The following is a 17,165-nucleotide window of genomic DNA, read 5'->3' on the forward strand; positions in this document are numbered from 1 at the left end:
CTATCATACATGGGGAATTCCCCAATCATCAATTAATCTAATTCCTTTATTTCTGATACCAGTTTTGAAAACCCATTGAGCAGTTTCTCAGAAGATTGGCACTGAGTTAAAGTGATCAGAGAACCGGTGCAGACATGATAGGTTTAATCAGCTAAGTATTATCCATCTGCATCACAACAATTCCATGATTTTGAAATCTCTGCTGTGAAACTATGCGTTTCTTTTCCAAAAGTAATCACTTAACCTCTTGGTCACTGCACCAGTGTTGTTGGCATTTTAAGCAAGAAATGGTCCCAGCAGAGACTAAGGGCAATTGGTCAGTCCTGTCAGTGCAATTCCACCATCTTTTGCAGTCTTTGTGACCCAGTGTGTCGTGGTGATCTTTCACCGTGGTGTGGTCTCAGCGTGGACATCTGTTCTTGAGGTGATTCTAGAGATGTCTCCTGAGCTCAAGAACCTTTGATATCCAGTGGTCTGGAGACCAGGCCAGCATGGACTGAAATCTCGATGCCAGGACTGGGTTGGAAGGACCATTATTCCACACTTCTTTGTTTCTCTATTTTCTCATTTATTCCTACAATCTGCAATGCTGGACTTTTTATTTATTTTGTAACTTTTTTTTTCCTAAGAACTTGTACTGAAGAATCTGTACTTCTGCTTCCAGAAGACCCACAGTTAGAGCAAAGTGCTTGCCTTCAAAAGTTTTTGTCAGCTTGTTGCATCATATTTTGATTTGGATCAGATAAGCTATCATTGCTTGATAAGCTAATTGTGGTGACATTGCAAACACATGAGTAAAAAATACACTAGGAACTGATGAGAGAAACCAGTTTACTACAGTACAAGAATCTAAGGCTATTCAGCTCATCTAATCTTGCTGCAATGTCTGGTCTCTATAGATGTCCAGTTTATTCCCTCCCCTTGTCTAATAGGTTCATGCAGAATGAAAAAAAATTACAGGAAATGCTGCCATGCCGAACCTGTGACATCTGAGCAATGCAAATGAACCAGGTACTTGGAAACAAATCATGACCACAGAAGTGACCTGTTGCTCCACACTTGAAAATAGCCAGCAATGTTCTGGATGTTCCAAAGATGTGGATCCAGAAGTCTACATTAGCGTGACCAGCAGCAGCATGAACTGCAAGGTGAAGAAAAAATAGGGGAAATTAGAAAACCTGAATTAAAGGAGGAGGTAAGAGTATGGAACTCATGAGGGGTTATTAAAATCTCCAGCACAGACACAAATAGAACAGGGTGTATGGAAAGGGTTAGCAATCAAACTTAAAGCACACTGGACAAACAAATCATCATAAGAGGAGAGACAGTTAATACAGGACTGAGGGTGTTGTATCTGAATGCACTTAGTATAAGGAATAAGGTTAATGAACTTGTGGTGCAGATCAAAACTGGCAGGTATGGCATAGTGGGCATTACTGAGACATAGCTGCAAGGGCATCAGGATTGGGACTGCTGCAAATATGTTGCTGGTCAAAGCACAGCAGGCCAGATTGAGTATTCAAGGATGTATATCCTATCCAAAAAGATAAGCAGGTGAGCAGAAGGGCTGGTGTTGCCTTAATAGTAAGAAATGAAACTAAATCAATAGTAAGAAACGAAGTAGGGTCAGATAGTGTAGAATCTGTGGGTTGAATTGAGGAACCACAAAAGGTTTAAAAAAAAACATAGTTGGAGTTATGTACAGGCCTTCGAACAGTAGTCGGGAGCAGGGGCACAAGATATTCCAGGAAATAGACGAGATATGTGGGAAAGGCAAAGTTACAGTGATCATGTGGGATATCAATATGCAGGTGGACTGGGTAAATCAGGTTAGTAGTGGATTGCAAGAAAAGGTGCTGCAGATGAGGCTGCTACAGAAGGTAACGATGCATGGTGTAAGGGGTAGAGTATTAGCGTGAATAGATAGTTGGTTGACTGACAGGAAGCAAAGAGATGGGGATAATGAGTGCTATTCTGGCTGGCAATTAGTGTTGAGTGGTGTGCTTCAGGGATCAGTGTTGGGACCACAATTAATTTATATCGATGATTTGGAGTTGGGGGCCGCTAGTACGGTGTCAAAGTTTACTGAGGACACTAAGATGAGTGGCAGAGCAATGTGCGCAGAGGACTGTGAAACTTTGCTGTGGAACATTGATGCATTGAGTGACTGGGCAAAGATGTGGCAGATGGAATACAATGTTAGTAGATGTGAAGTCATACATTTTGAAAGGAGTAACAATAAAATAGATGATTACTTGAATGGTAAAAAAATAGCAGTATGCTGATTTGCAGAGGGACCTGCATGTCCTTGTGCATGAATCGCAGAAGGTTAGACTGCAGGTACAGCAAGTAATTATTAGGAAGGCAAATGGAATTTTGTCCTTCATTGCTAAAGGGGTGAGTTTAACAGCAAAAGGGTAATGTTACAGCTGTACAAGGTGCTGGTGAGGCCACACCTCGAGTACTGTGTGTGGATTTAGTGTCCTCACTTATGGTACTGGCACTGGAGGAGATGCAGAGGAAGTTCACCGGGTTAGATTAGATTACTTAGTGTGGAAGTAGGCCCTTTGGCCCAACAAGTCCATTGATCCTAGAGTTATGGGGTTGGTTTATGAGGAGAGGCTGAATAGATTGTGATTATATTCATTGGAATTGAGTAGAATTATGAATGGAATCAATAAAATATTTAGGATGTTTCCACTGGTAGATGATTCGACGTTTCGAGCATAAGCCCTTCATCAGAAGGGCTTATGCTCGAAACGTCGAATTCTCTATTCCTGAGATGCTGCCTGGCCTGCTGTGCTTTGACCAGCAACACATTTGCAGCTGTGATCTCCAGCATCTGCAGACCTCATTTTTTACTGGTAGATGAGACTAGGACAAGAGGGCATAGCCTCAAGATTAGAGGGAGCAGGTTTAGAACTGAACTGAGAAGGAACTACTTCACCCAGAGGGCTGTTAATCTATGGAATTCCTTGTCCAGGCAAGTAGTTGACACTACTTCAGTAATTGCTTTTAAAGCTAAGGTAGATAGTTTTTCAAAAAGAATGAAGGGATATGGTGAAAACGCAGATAAGTGGAGCCAAGTCCACGAAAAGATTAGCCATGATCCTATTGAGTGGTACAGCAGGCTCAAAGGGCTGGATAGCCTACTCCTGCCCGTAGTTAGAATACTTAGAGTATGGAAATAGGCCCTTCGGCCCTACAAGTCCATACCGACCTGCAACCTACCCAGACCCATTCCCCTACATTTACCCCTTCACCTAACACTACGGGCAATTTAGCATGACCAATTCACCTGACCTGCATATCTTTGGACTGTGGGAGGAAACCGGAGCACCTGGAGGAAACGCACGCAGACACTGGGAGAATGTGCAAACTCCACACAGTCAGTCACCTGAGGCTGGAATTGAACCCAGGTCTCTGGCACTGAGGCAGCAGTGCTAACCACTGTGCTGCGGGAATTTGTAGAATGTCTGTGAAATGGCCTTTTGGAGCAGCTTGTGTTAGAGCCCATTAGAGAATAGGCAATACTGGGTTTAGTATTGTGAAATGAGGTAAACTTGATAAGGGAGCTTAAGGTGAAGGAATTCTTAAGAGGCAGTGATCATAATATGATTAAATTTACTGCCTAATTTGAGCGGGAGAAGATGCAATCAGAGGTCATACCACTGAATAAAGGCAACTGCAGAGGCACAAGGGAGGAGCTGGGTAGAATTGACTGGAAGGGGAGCCAAGCAAGAGAGACAGTGGAACAGCAATAGCAAGAATTTCTGGAAGTAATTCAGAAGACACAGCAAAGACTCATCCAGAGGAACAAGAAGAATGGTACAGGGAGGATGAGGCAACCATGGATGGCATAAAAGCTAAAGAGCAAGCGTATATTATGGCGAAGGGCAGTGGGAAGCCACAAGATTGGGAAGCTTACAAAGACCAACAGAAGGCAACAAAAATAAATAAGGAGGGAGAAGATTAAATATGAGGGTAAACTAGCCAGTAGTATAAAGGAAAATTGAGTTTCTTTCGATATATAAAGGGCAAAAGTGAACATTGGGCCACTGGAAAATGACCCTAGAGAGATAGAGGTGAGGAACACGGAAATGGCTGAACAACTGAATTACTTTGCGTCCGTCTTCACGACGGAAGACCGGAGTAATATCCCAAAAGTTTGAGACTGAGGGGGCAGAGCAGAGAATGGTGGCCATGACCAAGGATTAGGTGCAAAAAAAAACTGGCCTGAAGATGGATAAATCATGTGGACTGGATGGACTTCACCCCAGAGTTCTGAGGGAGATAGCTGAAGAGATAATGGAGACATTAGTTGTTATCTTTCAGGAATCTCGAGAATCTGGAAAATTGCTCACATGACTCCCTTGGGTTAAAAAGGGAGTAAGGCAAAAGAGAGGAAAATTACGGGCCGAATAGCCTACTCTTGGTTGTGCATAAGATCCTGGAAACGATTATGAAGGATGACAGTTCTGAATACTTGCAAGTGTATGGTAAAATTGGGTAAAGTCAGCATGGTTTCGTCAAGGGGAGCTCCTTCCTGGCAATTATGCTAGAATTCTTTGTGGAAGTAACGAGCAGGTTAGACCAAGGAGAGCCAATGGATGTTTCAAGAAGGCTCTTGACAAGGTACCATACACTAGTTTACTGACTAAGACAAGGGCACGTGGTGTGAGAGACAAGGTGGTAGAATGGATAGAAGCTTGGCTGTCCGGCAGAAAGCAGTGAGTGGGGATAAAAGGGTCCTTGGGCTGGCAACCAGTGACAAGTGGTGTTCTGCGAGGCAATGTTGGCACCACAACTTTTCACTTAATACATCAACAATTTAGATGAAGGAACTTGGGGCATTCTGGTCATGTTTGCAGACGATATGAAGATAGGTGAGGGTCAGGTAGTATTGAGGAGGTGAGGAGGCTGCAGAAAGATTTGGACAGTTAGGAGAGTGGGCAAAGAAGTGGCAGATGGTGTACAACGTGGGAAAGTGTGAGGTCGTGTGCTTTGGTAGAAAGAATAGAGGTAGGGACTAAATGGGGAGGAAACTCAAAAATCTGAAGTGCAGAGAGACTTGGGAGTTCTAGTCCAGGATACACTCAAGATACAGTTGCAGGTTGAGTCAGTAGTTAGGCAAATACAATGGTGGCATTTATTTTGAGAAGACTTAATATAAAAGCAGGAATATACTTCTGAGGCTCTATCCGGCTCTGGTTAGACCACATTTGGCACATTCTGTGCAGTTTTGGGTCCCATATTGTAGGAAGAATGGTTCTCAAAAATGGTTCCAGGAATGAAAAGCTTAGCGTATGAGGAATGTTCAAAGACTCTGGGTTTATACTTGATGGAGTTTAGAAGGATGAGTGGGGGGAGGGTGAGGGGGATGTAATTGAATCATATAAAATACTGAATGGCCTTGACAGAGTAGTTGTTGGCAAGTTGTTTGTATTGGTGAGACAGATGAGGACATAAGGGCACAGTCTTGGAGTAAAGAGAAGACCTTTTTAGAATGGTGATGAGAACCTCCAGGCAGAGTTGTGAATCTGTGGAATTCATTGCCACAGAAGGCTGTGGAAACCAAGTCATTGAATGTATTTAAGACTGAGATAGATTCTTGAGTATCAAAAGGATCCAGGGTTACTGGGAGAAAGCAGGAGAATGGGCTTGAGAAACTTGTCAGCCGTGATTGAATGGCGGAGCAGTTTCAATGGACTGCTTGGCTAAATTTCTGCTCCTATGTCTGAGTGAGCAAATCCTCAAAACTGAATATGAGCTGGTTAAGTCGAGGTAAGGTCCTGCAAATGATTTTTGATACGATGTCTGAAACCGTCCTTGAATCAAGGAATAAAGTGTGCACTGAGCTTTCAAGCAATGCATGGTTGCTTGACATCAGGTGTCTTATGAATATAATGGTAAAGCCTGAACAAATTGAACAGTGAAAAGAGACTTTGCGAATATGATCAGTGATGTGAATACATTCGAGTTAAAATTGAGTCTGCGGTCCTTTTTTATTACAACACTTCGCAAATCTAGAAAAAACACGGAGGGGTAGAAATCAAAGACAAAAAAAGGTTCCAACCAGAAACCTTCAGTGTACACCTGTGGAAGTTGGCAAACAACAGACAATTCCGTTGTGATGGGAAATAATCACCATTTTTGGGTCTCTTCCATTCCTTCAAATAGACATTAGTGGGTTGGCTACCAAGTTTCACTGGCTGTTTGAGAAGCCACTGGGGTTGATATAGAGAACCTTAGTATGCAAAATGATAGAAGTCAGATCAAAAGACAGCAATATAAAGTGAGTTAAGTACCCACTTTGCACTGTTTTATACTTTTTGACACGAAAGCTTGCTTTGACTCTGGAAACCGCTTGTGAGACAGCATTATCCAAAACGAAAATTAAGTCAGAGTTTTGCACCACCTCTTAGAAACCCATTTGCACTGAAACTAACAGTTTCAAACTACAACCCAGATTTCAAGGCACTGGCAAGTAATTTGCAGTTACAGATGTTGCACTGAGAATTGGTGAGTAGAATAGAAAATAAATGATTTTGTATACTTGGTTTTAGATCTTTTCAGCACAAGATCCCGCACTCGATGTTGCACTTCAATTCAAAAAGTAATCTTGCGCATAAAAGAGATGGCGGCCACTGGTCTTGTTACATTTTGGCGTGGTCCTCTCGTGAGACCAGTGTTAACTTCATTTGAACTGATAAATGAACAGGAGTTAAGGGGAGTACTTAAATTGATTTAAAGAAAAATTGGAAAGCAAACGCTCAGACCAGACTTCCAGCCAATGTTTAGGTTTTTCAGACAGAATTTAATCAAAGTGTGAGTGATGACTGAGAAGGATTGGAAAAGTATTCAACCAACAGTGAAAATTAGAGCAGATGAAAAGGCAAGTCTGAATTTATTTGCAAGAAACAGTGATTGCTGTGATTTCTGTGATAAAGGTGAGGTTCACTGGATCTTATGAAATCAAAAAGAAATTATGTAAATTGTGTTGAGTAGTCAGGACAGGTGGAAGAATTCAGCAATGTGTCATGTTGACATGCTGAAAAGATAGTGATGTGGTCAGCAGTCAGTCGGCAAGTATTTAGAGCAGTACAAAAGATGGGAAGCAAAACAAAAATAATTAGAGAAATAATTAAATTGAAAATTCAGAAATTGATCTGAGGTGCTTAAAAGTTGAGAATAATATTTTACCTTCCAGAAAATGAGAAGTGCATCACAAGAATTTTTTGAGAATTCTAGTTTCATTTGTGTGAATATGACACATTAACATCAGGAACAACCAAAGATGTTTATGTGGGGATATTGTATCTCATAAAACAAGAACCTTTTAGACTTAATCCAGAGAAATTGGCTCCAATTGAAAGACAGGATCAGGTCTGTAATGGGCAACAACATCACCGAACCAAGTAGCTGAAGCTTACCTATCATGATGTTGGAACTGGATGGGAGACACAGTTTCTATCTTGATTATTACAAAGTCAGTAATGAAAATGGACTTGAATCCTATGTCATGATTGGAGGATTATATTGAAAGAATTTGATATGCATGGTTCACCAAAATTGATAACTTCAACCCATAGTTATGCTATTTGAAACTTGAAAAATTGAACAAACTATCCAGTAATCAACTAACAAAACCACTGAAGGGCTATGCAATAATGTCGAGTACATAGACGAACTGGTGCTTTTCAACGAAACTTGGAAAGAAGAGAGCAGTTGACTGATTTGTCTGTTTACCAAGGGCCAATCTGGTTATTACACAGTTTCAGATTGATTTTTGTCAAAATTTGAGCCACACTGTGGGACAAGGCCGAGAGAAGTCCAAGTAGGGGCTATTTTGGATTTTCCCCATGTCTAACGCAGACACGTGAAATTTGCACGCTCTTGATCTGTGTGGATTTTATCCGATCCCTGTTCTAAACCTCAGCATTGTAATGTGTCCTTTAACAAGTGTGTTAAAAGGCAGAAAATCTGAATGGGTGTAAGAATATCGAGTACCTCTGATAACATGAAAGCTGTGTTAACAACTGCACTGATTTTAGCTGTGTAGAATTACAAGAAGCCATTCAGACTGGCTGTTGATGCCAGCGACATTGTCTGTGCTGCTTTACTACATAACATGAAATTATGATCTAACAGCCTATCAGTAAGTTTTGAAGTAACTAGCCATATGTCAATACAACTATTTGGAGGAGACGGCGGCCTGGAGTCTTTTGGTTGCTGTATATCAGTTTTGAAACATGCATAAGCAAAAATATGGAAGTAACAGTTCTTTACATGTAGCACGATATTTTGTTTCATTTGGTTGTCAAACATTTGGGACAAAACTTTTATTTTTCATTTGGAGCTTAATCCTCCATTGTATAATTTAAAATCCATTTGTGTATCTGGAAAAAAGATCCAATGGGTGCTTTATGCCTTGTGTGTGATGGAAACTAAGTTAAGATGCTAATAAGCTTTTAGAAAGCATGGATCCGATGTAACTTGTGTTTTTTGTTAATATATCACTACTGTTAATATGATTATAACAGTAGCCTTAAATCAAAAATCCTGGTGAAAAATTAGTCTCATTTCATTTTCATTCATCTTTTGGGATGAAGTGTGGTGAAAGTTACGTAAAATGTTATTGACTTTGTGTTTTAAACTAGTGGTATGGGGGTGTTTTATATTTTTTATTATGAAGGCATTTGGAAAGAATAATTTGGGTTGGTCTTTCTGGAGCCATAACTTTATGCCAAAATATATATATACACAGGTATGTCCCTTTTCACTATTTACACCAAGCAAGGCACTGACCATATCCAACCAGCTTGTATTTTCAAAATTCACAAACATATCTCAATGTTACATTGGACATTTGCTAGATGTTCTTAGTGCACATTGTGCGAGGAATTACAGTGACAATCGTTTTGTCAGGTTTGCACTGCAGCCTTATGCTGGAAGTTGCACATATTTGTCCATACGCCCTGCTCCATCCATGGAGAAAGTATATATACACATGTGCCTGTTTCAGCTCAACTCAAGAGGCGAGAGGTACTCTGAGATTCAAACTGACTGGTTTAAAATTCAAACCTTGGCAATTGACTGTCTATCACTAATAATGGTGCATTCTCCAAAGCAAGTTATCTATGAATCGAAGTCTGTTTGCCAACCAATCAGCATACTCTTTTACGTTATGTAAATTTGGTTTCCCCTTGAATTTGTATTCTTGCTCATTGATCCCATCCCGCTCATCAGGACAATCACCGCTGCGGAGGACGCTTCGCCATTGCCCATTGGCCGCTGTGGACGATTCGCCACTGCAAGTTTTTGTAACTCGTTTTTATGTATAAACCAATAAAATGATTTTTATTTCCTTTTTTTTAATCAATACGTATTATGTTGTTGTGTAAATATATAAAGGGGACTGAAGTATGAAAGAACAGGCAGGAGGGAAAACAATCAGTACATATATATATATTTTTCCGGTGGCGAATAGTCTCCAGAGGTCAAACGACCCCAGTGAAGAAACGCTGGTGACGAACCGGCAGTGGCTAATTGGCGGCAGCGAATGTGCTGTGGCGAATCGTCACGAAACCCGATGAGTACAAGATGAAAATCTTTGACACAAACCTTCTAAAGCAAATACTCCAAATAACTAAAATATGTCTAAGTTTCTTAACTTTCCTGTTATAAATTCTGAAGATTCATTCTCTAATTACTCATATAATCACTAATGATCAAAGTATTAATTTTAATTGCTGTTAGATAGCCAAAACAAATATGATGGATTCAGTAGAATCTTTGTTTTGTTAATGTAATTGATCCGACAGAGCCAGCCCATTATTGTTGTCAGTGTATTGTCAAAGCTTTTCCACAGTTGTCACTACCAACCAATTTCCTGACCAACATTATGGGAAACATTTGTTGGAGACCCAAGTACACAATAACTAAATGGTCCATTTTATATATTTGTGAACTACGTAATTAATATGTGTTATCACACCCTCCGGTTACTGACAAAAGAATATGTATGCATTAGACAAAGATATTAACAAAACATGTTGAGTGATTCTATTGATTTTTTTTTTCCCTTCTGGTTGGTTGCTTTATCATTCTTACTGCTGCTTCTTGATGAGTATTTAGTGTATCTATCTGCTACATGTTTTTGGTAGTTTCTTTGTCAGAATTTTAGTGTATGGCTAAAATTTCACAAATCGGGCATGTTGACCTGGTTCCTAAATTGAGATGCACTTGATTACTGGGTACTACTTTTGTTTATGCTTGCAGTGATTACTAAAGACTATTTTTCCACTTTATTTAAGTTTGAAAGCTGACATCTGTTCTAGTTTGAAAACAGTCTTACTGTGTTAGGAAACAGGGTAAACCCCTCTGCTGATTTAAACCAGCAGCATAGAAAAGATTCACCGTGCTGTACTGTTTAAAATTCAAGAGGCAAAGAGCTATCCAAAAACAAAGGATTTAAAGGAAAAGTTAAGAATTTTTAAAAAGTCTGGCAGAGAATATTTACAACTCCTTTCTCTTGAACCTATCCTTTGCCTGCCCCTCTGTAATACTAGTCTGATTTTTTTAAAAAAATCCTGACTATGATTTATAGAAAGATAATCACGTTTTACAACCAGTCAGCTTTGCCGAGTTTCTTCGGTAGATTTTTCTCTGTAAATTCTCTCTCCAGGTTGGTTTCAATGATTTTTTTTCTGTGCAAATGACAGGTACCTCTCAGAGAGCTCTTACTGGCAGCCTACATATGTTGATCTTTTAGCAGTTCTCTTTGCAGCTCTGGCTAACTGTTCAAAATGTCTGATACTTATACCCCGAAACATCAGATTATTTCTTTGATTTTAATATTATCAAAGTACTAAATTCAAACTTGATTGGAGATTGGTATCTTAAGGCGTAATTTAAATTGGCTGAATTTGAATTTGTTTTTGTCTCATGGCAACCCAGCTACTCTAGCTGTTTCTACCAAATGTTACATTATTACCTTATTCTGGACTCTGTGCTTCTCGACATCCTTGCTAGCTTTTCAACTCTCTTAAAGGTACAGTACATCCACAACTTCACAACAATTGCAAATTTTCAGATTTGAAATTCATAGTTTGTGATTTCCAGAATTGTTGCCATACTAAAATGGTTGTTAGACTACTCTTCAAAAATTAACTATTCTTAACAGTTCTCTTGATGAGATCACTGCAAGGAAATAAGTCTTTACTTTGGTATAACATATTTCAAGTCTGTTGGTGTCTGCAAGCATTGCAAGATGGAAAGTTGGAGTGCAGAGAAGAAGCAGGATTTTACTTGATCACAACATGCTCACAGTTTCAAAGTCAAATCTCAATCTTAAACTGCAATAAGAGCAGTAAATTAGTTTCGGTTTTCAATCCGTATCTGATAGAAGGTAGAGAAGTCCAAAAACTCCGGATCAGTCTGATTCACCTTTTAAAGGAATCCTGGATCACTTTTGTATTGGGTGCTATTTTAATTCTAAATGTATTCTTTTCTTCAAATGTTTTAGAATTGGCTGTTATTTGACTGTGCAGGACTCTCTCAACAAATGGAGTTTTGTTTCTGACTCTTTTCATTTCTTCCTTTTCCACTTCTTTTGAACATCACATTAAATATGATATCAGCAATTTTGATGTCAAGTACGCCATTGTGTCTCCAGGACTTCGACTAAAACAGGTGCCTTGATTTGCAATAGGAATTTTTTAAAACCTTGGCAAGAGGTAACGCAGTCTATTTTGAACAGAAGATCTATGTAACCTTGGCTAATATTTCAGTGCCATGTTGAATGAAAGCTGCATTGAGTACTGTCTTTCAGATATGTAATCTTGGCTTTGACTTGAGCGGTGTTAAAGAGCCTATACTACTATTTATAGGCAAAGAAAGGAGGTTCCCTGATAACAGATTTATTCCCTTAACAATACATTAATGACCCCATACATGTGTCTTATTGCATTGCTGTTTCTGGAATTCTGTTGTGCAGAGTTTCAATTAATTGTAACCTTTCCTCCCTTAAAATACTGACTGACTACACTTAATGTATTTTTGGTTATAAAGTTTTGGAACTTCCCTAGGTACTGGATAACACTATATTAATGCAGGTTTGTTCTTCTAGCTTGTTACCACTTTGGCCATAACCAGAGTAAGAACAGGTTGAGAGTTTGGTTTAGGACTTCTGTGCCCTGAAATATTTATAATTTCCTTTCTTTGCACTGAGAATAAATTGATATATAGCTTATATCATTCCAGAACTTGAGTTTGCATGTTGAGAATGTTTTTCCTGTGAAGTTAGGTATAAGAGTGAATGAACCTATTTACGGCTCTTTTGGTTTTCAAATCATTAAAATTTATAACTATAAGATTAATTATTCTCTGCTTATACCACCAATTTGCTGACCTCATTTATGACTGTGCTGTGAAGCAGTGTCTTGAACTTTGGAATTTTAATAATTTTTTGAAAAGTGTGTTTATTTATGTTTTAATCTTTTTTTGTAGATGAGGAAATTGATTCTATCAACTTCTATGAATATGGATTTAAAGACTTGGCCACCATATTCTTTTATATGTTGATAGCTATCATTCTACATGCTGTGATACAGGAATATATTCTCGATGTAAGTCAAAACTTTTGATTCTGTTCTTCATATTTTGATTGTTCCTCAGAAAAAAGGATGGTAGCTCTTAATATCTGTGAGTTAATCTCAACACTTCAGTTGTAAAAGAGGAATACCGAAGTTGCTCCCATAACAGGAAATTGTAAACATTTGAATATCATTGCCCTTCTGTTGCCATTTCCTGGTAGCTGCTGTTTTAAGTTAGAACAGTGTGCAGTATGGCATCATTGATCCAGATGATCATGCAAGCACCAAAACAGTTCACTCACTTTGCTGTTCTGTAACATTTATGAATGGCTCTAGGGTTTTCAAGTGTGGGTTGATCATATCTTAGCAAAGGAGGAGTAAACAGTTGGCCCCATTGCATAATACGTTGCATTGGTAAGCTTGGAAGTCAAGTATTGGGATAATTATTCTGCCTATGAATAAGACATGTCTCGGCAAAATTTCAGAAAAATTTGTGACCCTTGTATTGAACTCGGTTTTGGTATATGTAAATCATCTGGAGAAACTTTATTTACTACACCTCTAGTTTGCTTTCTTTTATTTCTCTTGACACATTTAGATTTTTATGAACTTCCCAATTTTCTATCCCAACCACCATGGCATTTTTTATGCTCCATCCCAACAGCACTGTGAAACCAGAAGAGCCTAGCTGTCTGCTCACAGCTCCTTGGAATGTGTACTTGCTGGCACAAGTGAAAACTTGAAGCACAGAGGTTACCAACCTGTTCCTTGTGCAGTGTTTGTATATGTTCCTTCGAGATAAGAGACAGTGAAATAATCAATAGTATTAAAAAGAGAAGTTCACAATAACCTTGTTTCCAAATGTTTAATTCAAGAACATTTGGTAGATTTATTTTTGTCTTTTGCTGTGTGTCTGGAGCTTTGTCTTAGCTCGATCTACGCATTCCTGTCTCGAGTTCAAACGCCATGTGTTTCAAACCCCACACCAGAAACAAGGATACAATCCAGACAATACCTTACTTCAGTACTGACATGGGTGGTGCATTGATAGGACCTATCTGTTGTTTCAAGTGAACAAAAATGAAGAAATATAACTGGTCCAGAAGACCTGAAGTTATTTGATATGTGCTATAGGACAAACACCGTTGCTATCATTAGTTTCTGCTCATGGACTTATTCTGAGGAAACCTTTTGCCAAAATTTGTAATTCCTATTTACTAAATAATATGAAATCTACCATGCTTCAATATGTGTTTCAAATCCTGTGCGGCTACTCTGTTCATTGCCCTCTGTGGTGTTCCAAGCCTCAGTGTTTGGTTTCACTCTTGGTGCTCTTGATTGATTGCAGCCCTCTAGTCTATATTTGAGACTAATATAAGGAATTTTTATTTTGCATCTGCAAATATAAACTGGAAAATAGAAATCTGAATTATCTGTCTTAATTTTTAATATCTTGAACAGTAAGTGGATCTGTGATCACTTATTGGTTACACAAAGGTTTGTAATTTTTGGAGAAACTGGAATCCTTCCTTCCTTTTTCCCCTTCCCCTTTCTTTTTCCCTTCCTTCCCTTTCTTTTTCCCTTCCCTTCATACAACATAGAACACTACAGCGCAGAACAGGCCCTTCAACCCATGATGTTGTGCCGACCACTGATCCTCATGTATGCACCCTCAAATATCTGTGACCATATGCATGTCCAGTAGTCTCTTATGTCCCCAATGACCTTGCTTCCACAACTGCTGCTGGCAACGCATTCCATGCTCTCTCAACTCTGTGTAAAGAACCCGCCTGTGACATCCCCTCAATACTTTCCTCCAACCAGCTTAAAACTATGACCCCTCGTGTTTAGCCAATTCTGCCCTGGGGAAAAAGTGTCTGGCTATCAACTCTATCTACGCCTCTCATTATCTTATACACCTCAATTAGGTCCCCTCTCTTGCTGCTTTTTGCCCAATGAGAAAAGTCCAAGCTCAGTCAACCTCCCTTCGTAAGATAAGCCCTCCAGTCCAGACAGCATCCTGGTGAACCTCCTCTGAACCCTCTCCAAAGCATCCATATCTTTCCTATAATAGGAAACTGGATGCAGTATTCCAAGTGTGGTCTAACCAAAGTTTTTTTTATAGAGCTGCAACAAGATCTCACGGCTCTTAAACTCTATCCCCCCTTAATGAAAGCCAAAACGCCATATGCTTTTTTTAACAATCCTGTCCACTTGGGTGGCCATTTTAAGGGATCTATGTACCTGCACACCAAGATCCCTTTGTTCCTCCACACTGCCAAGAATCCTATCCTTAATCCCTGTACTCAGCTTTCAAATTTGACTTCCAAAATGCATCACCTCGGATTTATCCAGGTCCATCTGCCACCTCTCAGCCCATCTCTGCATCCTGTCAATGTCCCGCTGCAGCCTACAACAGCCCTCTATACTGTCAACGACACCTCCAACCTTTGTGTCATCTGCAAACTTGTTGACCCATCCTTCAATCCCCTCATCCAAGTCATTAATAAAAATTACAAACAGTAGAAGCCCAAGGACAGAGCCCTGTGGAACACCACTCACCACAGGCTTCCAGGCAGAATATTTTCCTACTACTACCACTGATGTCTTCTGTTGGCCAGCCAATTCGATATCCAGACAGCTAAGTTCCCCTGTATCCCATTCCTCCTGACCTTCTGAATGAGCCTACCATGGGGAACCTTATCAAATGCCAAGATCCCTTCCTTCCTTTGTTTTCCTTTTCTTCCCCCCTTGTTTTCCTTTTTTTTCCACCCCTTCCTTCCCTTTTTTCCCCCCCCCCCCTTCCCTTTTTTTCCTCTTCCTTTCCCTTCCCCACCTCTCTGTCATGAATGGAAAAGCAATAACACCTAAAGACTCAAACCAATGGCTAGGTCCAACTGACTAGTTACTGATTCAAGAATCAAGGTTAACAAAAGTCTGATATTGCCAAAAAGACCCAGAAGCTGCCGTGTTTCCTCTTGTTGTTTGGACTCTTGACTCATACGATTTGTTCCTTTTTTGCCTGTACTTTATGTTTGCGATATTTCCAATTTAAATGGTGTGTCTTGTCTGTCATTTCTGTCCTATGCAGGTGTTTTTGGATTTAATTTAAATTTGTATGTAATGGTTTAGTTTTAAGTTCGTATGTAATGGATTAATCAATTTTCTCATGTGTTAAAGGATAGGTTTGTTGCAACATATGTTCTTGTTTATTGATTTAAATCTGACACTTTTCTTTTATTAAATAGTGATCGTAGTCAAACTATCCTAATGATTTAAATTAGTTGTATTTCACATTTGGATCTGCTTGGATCAATTCATTCCCAACTTGGTTCCATTCCCAGATTTCCATACTAGAAGCACTGGGTGGAATTTTTCCAGCCCCTCAATGACATGGTCATTGGCAAGTTAATTGAGCAAGTACAGTGAGATCAGCAGAAACAAGTATCTTGACATTGACAGAAGAAGTCTTAATTCTGCAGCCAAGTGTTGAAAGGCAGGATAAGGCGCACTCTTGTGAGCACTCAAAGGCCTTTTTGCATTTGCTGCCATGGATTAACATGCCATTATCATTGAATCTCTCTGAATTTATATCCCCACTCTCCAAACCAATGTTTAGAAATTAGCTGACGACAATTCCAGACATGAAAGTCAAAGTAGGTCTTTCGTGACTCCAGCTTGCTGTGCTCCTCCAGGCCTCCATCTTGGACTAACTGCCACCCATCAAAAAACTGGCCAACTTGGATTTGTAGAGTTTACGGTGGCCTATGGTAGACTTTCTGACTGTTTGTCAGCTGTTTCAGACTATGTTGAAGCCCTTGTCAGTTCCCAGCATCTGTGGGCACATTCTGTAGCCAGTTAAAAATCTCACAACACCAGATCCAACAGGTTTAATTGGAAGCACACTAGCTTTCGGAGTGTTGCTCCTTCATCAGGTGATAGTGATGCTCTGAAAACTAGTGTGCTTCCAAAGTGATTTTTAACTTTGTACACCCCAGTCCAACATTGGCATCTCCAAAACATGACTTCTGTCGACAGTGACCACCTACATCCCTCGACTCAGGGGCATCCAATCCGTTTGTAATATAGTTCTGCACTTTTCATTGAAATGCTGTTGACAAGACAATTTGTGCACCAGGACAGATATTCAACTCATGAATTAGGCAGGGCAGCGTCATTTTCTCACTTGGAGCTTACTTACATTACAGTTCTGTTGTATGTTGCATTTGCACGCTTTGACCTCTAAGCTAGAGTTTAAAAGCTGTGTACTTCTGTTTGATTTGTTGTTTGGTGCAGACGCAGAGCAAGCAGCTTGTCATGGTTGGCAGAAGTCATCAGGATTGAACATATATATAGTTACAAATCTCTCAACACCAGGTTATAGTCCAGGTTTATTTGGAAGTACACTAGCTTTCAGAGTGGCGCTCCTTCAGGTATCTGATGAAGGACCAGCGCTATGAAAGCTAGTACTTCCAAATAAACCTGTTGGACGATAACCTGGTGGTGTGTGTTTTGTAACTTTGCCCACCCCAGTCCAACACTGAAACTTCCAGATATTATTATATGGTG

The 17,165-nt window shown here is 39.7% G+C and overlaps 1 protein-coding gene across 2 annotated transcripts in view; it reads left to right on the top strand.

Annotated features, from left to right (window-relative positions):
• Positions 1-17,165, top strand: part of LOC132822981 (translocating chain-associated membrane protein 1-like 1) — a 107,495-nt gene that overhangs the window by 48,420 nt on the left and 41,910 nt on the right. For both annotated transcript variants that reach the window (XM_060836474.1, XM_060836475.1), the window contains exon 3: positions 12,511-12,629. In XM_060836474.1, the coding sequence (XP_060692457.1) occupies positions 12,511-12,629 (119 nt within the window). The remainder of the gene's footprint in view (positions 1-12,510; positions 12,630-17,165) is intronic.

The sequence above is a fragment of the Hemiscyllium ocellatum genome, chromosome 15 (assembly GCF_020745735.1).
Source record: "Hemiscyllium ocellatum isolate sHemOce1 chromosome 15, sHemOce1.pat.X.cur, whole genome shotgun sequence".
NCBI classification, from domain to species: Eukaryota; Metazoa; Chordata; class Chondrichthyes; order Orectolobiformes; family Hemiscylliidae; genus Hemiscyllium; species Hemiscyllium ocellatum.